The 8,271-nt window shown below is 41.1% G+C and overlaps 1 protein-coding gene across 1 annotated transcript; it reads left to right on the plus strand.

The window, feature by feature from the left end:
• Window positions 1-230: 230 nt before the first annotated feature.
• Window positions 231-1,217, plus strand: LOC142635104 (uncharacterized). The gene is made up of 2 exons (XM_075809318.1): window positions 231-731; window positions 888-1,217. The coding sequence occupies exons 1-2, from the start codon at window positions 231-233 to the stop codon at window positions 1,215-1,217; spliced, it is 831 nt and encodes a 276-aa protein (XP_075665433.1).
• The last annotated feature ends 7,054 nt before the right edge of the window (window positions 1,218-8,271 follow it).

Raw genomic sequence — 8,271 nt, forward strand, 5'->3', positions numbered from 1 at the left:
GAAATGATGCTATGAGTAGGGCGTTACACCAAATTTCCAAGTCACCTTTCACACATAGGGTGGAGAAGGGGAAGCTTCCACGGCGGTTCACCCAACCCACGTTCACCATTTATAATGGCCGAACAGACCCTGTAGAGCATGTGAGTCATTTCAATCAAAGGATGGCAGTACACTCTAAGAATTAAACATTAATGTGCAAAGTCTTTCCCTCCAGCCTAAGACCTGTGGCGATGAGGTGGTTCAATGGCTTACGGGCAGGTTCTATTGATTCTTTCATGAAACTTACCAGGGCATTTGGGTCTCGCTTCATTACATGTCGTAGAGTTCCTCGGCCCCTGGATTCATTATTTTCTACGGCCATAAGAGAAGGGGAAACCTTGAAGACATACTCGGCAGTGCGGGAAATGTTCAATGAGATCGATGACGATTTCGATGATGTAGCGATAAGGACATTCAAGGTTGGCCTACCTACAAAGCACAATTTAAGAAAATCTTTGACCAAAAAAGCCGTGAGAAGTGTACTCTGGCTCATGGACCGAATAGATGAGTATAAGCGGGTTGAGGAGGATCAGCAGCAGAGTCAGGGCAAAGCAAAGGTTATCGCTCAAGAGAGGAGGGATGTCAGGTCGGAAAGATACAACAATAACATGCCCCAAAGGGATTTTTCTGGGCAATCTGGTCCTATTACTCCTCGAGTGGTTAATACTGTATTCCGAGAACCAGTGCATCAGGTGTTGCAGAAAATCCAAAATGAACCATACTTCAAAAGGCCCAACAAGATGGTCGGGGACCCCATGAGGCGTAATCAGAATCTCCTTTGCCTTTATCATCGGGAACAGGGTCATACCACTGAGGATTGTAGGACTCTGTGGAATCATTTGGAGCAGTTGGTTAAGGAAGGAAGGCTAAAACAGTTTTTGTATCGGCCTAACGGCCAAGGAGGTAATTCAGGTTCGATAAATCAAGGTAATAATGCTTCAAGGCCTCCTTTGGGAATGATCAATGTTATCTTTGCTGCTCCAAGTAGGACTGGTTCTCGTCCTTCCAAGGTGATGTCTGTTGCACAAACTTTTGCCGAGGAGGCTAACTTTAAGTCGAAGAGGATTAAAGGTAAGATCCTACCTATTTTAGGTTTCTTGGAAGAGGATAAGATCGGAACTATCCAACTCCATGATAATGCTTTGGTGGTTATGTTGAGGATAGTGGCTATGATGTGAAGAGGGTGGTGGTTAACCAAGGTAGTGAGGCAGATATTATGTATCCTGACTTGTTCAAGGGGCTAAACTTAAGGCTTGAGGATCTTACAACTTATGATTCTCCATTGATAAGCTTTGAGGGGAAAGCTGTCATACCAAAGGGGCAAATTAGATTACCTGTACAATCAGGCCCATAAGTGGTAGAAGTGGATTTCATTGTGGTTAACGCCTATTCTCCCTACACGGCCATTATGGCGAGACCTCGGATGCACGCTCTAGGTGCCGTTTTCCCAACTCTACATGTCAAAGTGAAGTTCCCATCGGGGGAACAGATCGAGGAAATAATTGGGAGTCAATTTGTGGCTAGACAGTGTATGGTAGCTGCAATTCGACATCAGCTTGGGCCAGAGTCCTCAGCCTCAGCTGAGGCGGGCTCATAGCAATCAAAGTCTCTGGCTATGCCCAAGGTAGCAGTGATAGGGGAAGCTGCGTGTGAAGAGTTACAGAAGGTCCTTATAGATGATGACCTCGAAAAGTTCTTTCAAGTGGGAGTTCACTTGCCACCTAAGGAGAAGGCGAAGCTGATTATGTTCTTGAAGAAAAATGTGGATGTATTTGCGTGGAATGCTTCTAAGGCCTCAGGGGTTGATCCGAGCTTCATTTTTCATCATTTGAATGTCAATCTAGCTGTGGTGCCGAGGAAGCAACCACCTCGACGCTTATCTAGAGAGCATTCTGAGTCTGTCAAGGAAGATGTACTCAAGCTCAAAAAGGCTGGTGCTATCAAAGAAGTGTTTTATCTGAGTGGTTGGCTCATACGGTGGTTGTGAAAAAAAGGAGAGTATGTGTAGACTTCACAGATTTGAACAAGGCTTGTCCTAAGGATTCTTTCCCAATGCCTTGTATAGATCGGCTTGTGGATGCAACATTGGGCATCCTCGGATGAGTTTTTTGGATGCTTTCCAAGGTTATCACCAAATACCTTTAGCCTTGGATGATCAAGAAAAGACAGCATTTGTCACCCCTACAGGGAATTATCATTATAAGGTAATGCCTTTTGGTTTGAAAAACACAGGGACTACCTATCAAAGGATGATGGCCAGGATGTTTGAGCCATAGCTGGGGAAGACTATTGAAGTGTATGTGGATGACATGGTGGTGAAAAGTAAAATAGTTTCCGTGCATGTGGAAGACCTGAACAATACTTTTCAGATCCTAAGAAGGTACCAATTGCGTCTTAACGCTTCCAAGTGCTCTTTTGGTGTGGGATCTGGTAAGTTTCTTGGTTATATGGTAACTCATCGGGGAATTGAAGTCAATCCAACAAAAGTCAAGGCAATTAATAGCTTACAGCCACCTCGGAATCCTAAAGAAGTTCAGAGGTTGACAGGGATGATCGCTGCCCTCAACTGGTTCATTTCTCGGTCTGCAGATAGGTGCAGGCCTTTCTTCCAGTTGTTAAATAAGTGGAAAGAATTTGAATGGACCGAGGAATGTGCTTTAACTTTGCAACAGCTTAAGGAATATCTTTCGCGACCACCCATTATGTCTCGTCCAGAAATTGATGAAGTTCTGTTTGCATATATTGCTATGGCCAACCATGCTGTTAGTTTGGTTTTGATACGAGTTGATAATAACATACAAAGGCCAGTTTACTACGTGAGTAAATCTTTACATGAGGTTGAGGTGCATTATTTATCGTTGGAAAAGGCAATCCTAGCCATTGTGCATGCTACACATAAGCTTCCTCATCACTTCCAATCTCATACAGTAGATGTTTTAACTCACCTTCCTCTTAAGTTTGTACTTCAAAACGCTGACTACACGGGAAGGATTGCTAAATGGTGTACCATCTTAGGGGCTTTTGATATCAAGTATATGCCTTGCACTTCCATGAAGGGCCAAGTCCTTGCTGATTTGGTGGCGGAATTTGCTGAGCCCTCATTAGAAGAGAATGTTACAGGCTTGGCCATGGATGAAAAATCAGTTGGCATGATCTCATGCAAGGAACCTTTGATTTGGAGAGTGTATATTGACGGAGCAGCAAACCAAAGAGGATCTGGTGTAGGGCTAGTTTTGGTGTCTCCTGAGGGATTTACTTTTGAGAAATCCTTGAGACTGGGGTTCTCGGCTACCAATAATGAGGCAAAATATGAAGCCCTACTAGTAGGGATGGATATGGTTCATAAAATGTGTGGAAAAACAGTGCAAATGTTCTTAGATTCACAACTAGTGGTGGGTCAGGTAGAAGAAAAGTTGGAGGCTAGAGATCCAAGAATGCAAGAATGTCTACCCTAGGTCAGGTATTTACAATCAAAATTTGAATGTTTTACCTTGTTGCATGTCTCCAGGAGTATGAATACCCATGTTGATTCACTGGCCACCCTTGCGACGTCCTCGACACAAAGCCTATCTCGGGTTATCCTTGTTGAAGACTTGTGTAAGCCCTCTGGAATGAAGAGTGACACCATTCAAATTCATCAAATAAGAGTGGGACCTAGTTGGATGGATCCTATAGTGTCCTTCCTTAAAAATGATATCTTGCTCGAGGAGAAGTCTGAGGTAGACAAAGTACATAGCAAAGCACCTCGGTTTTGGTTGTCCGAGAACCAGAAATTGTATAAGCGCTCTTTTTCAGGACCATATTTGCTATGTGTACACCCTGAAGCAACGGAATCACTTTTGGAAGAATTACATGAAGGGATTTATGGAAGTCACATAAGAGGAAGGTCTTTAGCTCATAGAGCTTTTACCCAGGGGTATTGGTGGCCCAATATGCAGCGAAAGACCCAAAATTATGCAAATAAGTGTAACCAATGTTAGAGATTTGCTCCCAACATCCATCAACCAGGGGGTGTCCTTAATCCTCTGTCTAGTCCTTGGCCTTTTGCTCAATGGAGCTTGGACATTGTAGGTAGGCCTTTCCCAAAGGCAGCAGGGAATAGGAGGTGGTTGCTCATTGGAACAGATTATTTCACTAAATGGATTGAGGCTGAGCCATTGTCAAACATTAGGGATGTGGATGCGAAGAGGTTTGTCTAGAAAAACATTATCACCAGGTTTGGAATCCCTCATACTCTTATTTCAGATAACGACTTGCAATTTGACAGTAAGGCCTTTAGAAGGTATTATTGTGATCTAGGCATCACGAATAGGTATTCTACTCCAACTTATCCGCAAGGGAATGGGTAGGTCGAGGTAGTCAATAAAGTTATATTCAATGGACTCAAGAAAAGGCTGGATGATGCCAAGGGGAGGTGGGTGGAAGAATTACCACATGTTTTGTGGACTTATCGAACTACACCTCAAAGGTCCACTGGAGAGACACCCTTCTCTATGACTTATGGAGCCGAGACTATAATCCCATTGGAAACCGGGTTTCTAACACTAAGAACGAGCTCTTTTATCCCAAGTAGTAATGACAACTTACTGGAAAGAAGCCTAGACCTAGTTAAGGAACGGCGAGAAAATGTCATGGTTCAGTTAGCTTATTATCAGCATAAACTCAAACAGGGATATGACTCCCATGTGAAGTTAAGGCCACTTGCCCCTCGAGATTTGGTGTTAAGGAAGGTTTTGGGTACTGCAAAGAATCTAGCATGGGAAAAATTGGGACCTAACTGGGAAGGACCTTATCACATCACTTCAGTAGCTAGCATAGGATCGTATTATCTTGCAGATTTAGATGAAAAGGTTGTACCACGTCCCTAGAATGTAAATAACCTACGAAGGTACTATTATTAATAAAAGGCACTTTTGCCATTTTATTTCTATTGACACTGTGTTGTGTTGATTATCATTTTTCTACGTATCAAACAGAAATTTGGTCATGCCTGGCTCCTCGAATCACATACCTTGTAAAAATTGATATTTTTGTTAAGTGTTAAACAGAACCTTAGTTACGTCTGGTCCTTAGACCATCTACTTTGAGAAAATTAACACTTTAGTTCATTTCTTCTAAGTATCAAACAGAAACTTGGTCATGCCTGACTCCTCGGACCACATACCTTGTAGAAATTGATATTTTTGTTAAGTGTTAAACAGAACCTCAGTTACGTCTGGTCCTTGGACCATCTACTTTGAGAAAATTAACACTTTAGTTCATTTCTTCTAAGTATCAAACAGAAACTTGGTCATGCCTGACTCCTCGGACCACATACCTTGTAGAAATTGATATTTTTGTTAAGTGTTAAACAGAACCTCAGTTACGTCTGGTCCTTGGACCATCTACTTTGAGAAAATTAACACTTTAGTTCATTTCTTCTAAGTATCAAACAGAAACTTGGTCATGCCTGGCTCCTCGGATCACATACCTTGTAGAAATTGATATTTTTGTTAAGTGTTAAACAGAACCTTAGTTACGTCTGGTCCTTAGACCATCTACTTTGAGAAAATTAACACTTTAGTTCATTTCTTCTAAGTATCAAACAGAAACTTGGTCATGCCTGGCTCCTCGGATCACATACCTTGTAGAAATTGATATTTTTGTTAAGTGTTAAACAAAACCTTAGTTATGTCTGGTCCTTGGACATCTACTTTGGGAAAATTAACACTTTAGTTCATTTCTTCTAAGTATCAAACAAAAACTTGGTCATGTCTGGCTCCTCGGATCACATATCTTGTAGAAATTGATATTTTTGTTAAGTGTTAAACAAAACCTTAGTTACGTCTGGTTCTCGGACTATCTACTTTGGGAAAAATAACACTTTAGTTTATTTTTTCTAAGTATCAAACTGAACATTTATCATGCCTGGTTTCTCGGACCACATACCTTGGATAAATTGATATTTTTGCTAAGTGTTGAACAAAACCTAAGTTATATCTGGTCCTCAAACTATTTACTTTGGGAAAATTAACACTTCTGTTCACCTTTTTAAGAATCAAACAGAGCCTTGGCTATGTCTTAGCCCTCGGACCACATACCTTGGTGAGATTGATGATATATTGTTGTGCTTAAGTTTCACATAAGGTCTAGTCTCAGACCATATTTCTCTCATTTTGGGGTTTATGTATATGCTTATGTATTTAACTGTTTGTTGTTGCATGTTAAATAATATGATTCCAACATACGGGTTATCCACTGAAGGCATAGGTTAATGAAATGAAATTACTTCCATGTCAGATTACTGATATCACCAAATGCATTATTGAGACCTACCATGTTCATTTGCACACCAAGCCATTCATGTTATGTATACAAATTGTATTAAGATAAAGAGTTAAACATTCCTAGTAAATGAAATCTGTAAGGAATTAAAGATTGTTAAGGACATATTTTATGTAGTTGACTAATCCTTTAACAAAACGCACTTTACTTGTATTTGAGTAGATCTAGGATGTATTTAATACTTCAAAGAACATGTTGTTCAAGTTTAGTATTAATGCCATGAAGATTGGACCAAGAAACAAGTGAAGAAAAGGTGTTTGCTAAAGCTGGACACCTGCTGGACACCTTCTCGACAGCTTCTCAATAGATAGCTATCTATCAAGGTTTAATGAGGCTCGACAGATGCTATCTATCGAGGTATCTATCGAGGTTACGGAAATCAGAATTTTCAAGTCTGATTTTTGGGCCAAGCTTTTGTATTTGTGTAGGGTTTCTTTTCTCACAACCCTAGGCATATATATAAGGCTTGTTTCAGAGGTCGTCACATAAGAGAATACAAGGAGAACACATGAAAAAGGTGACCGAAGCCTTATTCTCTCAAAAAGAAGCTACTGCGTCTTTACGCCTTAGGGTTTTATAACCAAGTGCTTCTTGATCTTCATTGTTGATCAAATGAAGAATTTTGCAGCCAACATTCTTCTTTCTCAAGTTGGTGAGTGAGTCACGTACTGGGATTCGTGCAAAAGAGTAAGTCACGTACTGGGATCCGTGCATCAAAGGGTGGCGTTCATATATTGAAGAGTTTAGAGGTTCTAAAGCGGTAGAAGGTTTCTGCTATGAGTTCATTTACAGGGATTGTAGAGTCTAGGAACAAAGGTTTTGTCCTAGATCTGAAACTTCTCTTTACTATAGTGGATTGCTTTTCGGGAAGGTTTCCCCCCAGGTTTTTTACTGTGAAATTGGTTGGTTTCATTAGTTTTCCAGGGTCATCATATCTTGTCTTATTTACTTTTCCGCTGCATATGATTTTGACATGATATTGATATATATTTTTTTTTAACAAGTTTATTCATAATAAATCTAATTAACAACTTGGATTTAAAACTTGTTAATTGTATCAACTGGGGTATAAATTTCCCAACAAAGATCAAAATCTTGAACTTGTCATTATAATTGTATGTGATTGCATTGGAAATAAAAGCACAGGACAAACGACAGTAGTAAACTTATAACAAAAAAAAAACTATCATGAAGTTAGGCAAAAAGTGGAGAGAAAGTCCTAGGCTATTTATGTCTTGGTTTTCGGTGGAAGGTCTTCTGTGGACTTTCTTTTAGCTTCCTTTGTTTTGTCCTCCTTCCCTTTTGGCTTGGGCCTAGTCTCTTTGGATTTGGGAGCCATTTCTTTGATGATGAAGGGAGCATTTGAAGGTTTGATCCGGACGGGGTCATAATTTGTTTTCCTTTGTACTTCACCCCTGGTGAAGGGTCACCTTGTCCAGCTTTCTTGCTCATGCTCTTCTCAGTCTTCTCACCTTGCTCTGCCGCTTGGTCAGAGCTTGTAGATGCTTTAGGAGGTGGGATAGGTTCTTGGACTGTGGAAGGCTGTGTGAAGGGCCCTGTCTCGGAGGCAGTTAAAGGAGGCGATAGGGCTTCAATCACATGGATGTTTGGGGGGAGCCACATGTTTTCGGCCTTTCTCCATTCCGAGGTAGCATGGACCCCTGCCACATCAAGGGCTTCTACCCATACTTGCTGGCAGTAATCCTTACACACTTCAGCAAGTTCTTCAGCTAGCCGAACTTCTGTTTCTTCAACCCCCTTGGTGAAAGAAGAAAGTGATGCAGCGTCCACAGTCTCTTTAATGGTGCGAGCTGCTTCTTGAGCCTGAGCTAACTCAGCCTTTAAGCGCAGAATTTCTCGTTGGGCATTGGTTAGCTCTACCACTTTGTTTTGGAGCTGTTTGCATTG

This window comes from Castanea sativa, chromosome 5, assembly GCF_040712315.1.
Source record: "Castanea sativa cultivar Marrone di Chiusa Pesio chromosome 5, ASM4071231v1".
NCBI classification, from domain to species: domain Eukaryota; kingdom Viridiplantae; phylum Streptophyta; class Magnoliopsida; order Fagales; family Fagaceae; genus Castanea; species Castanea sativa.

Bases quoted from the DNA above. Each gene is read 5' to 3' on its own strand.
- LOC142635104 (XM_075809318.1), top strand. From the start codon at position 231: ATGAGGTGGTTCAATGGCTTACGGGCAGGTTCTATTGATTCTTTCATG. The intron at 732-887 runs GTGTTGCAGAAA...CATTTGGAGCAG, and splicing joins TCCGAGAACCAGTGCATCAG to TTGGTTAAGGAAGGAAGGCT.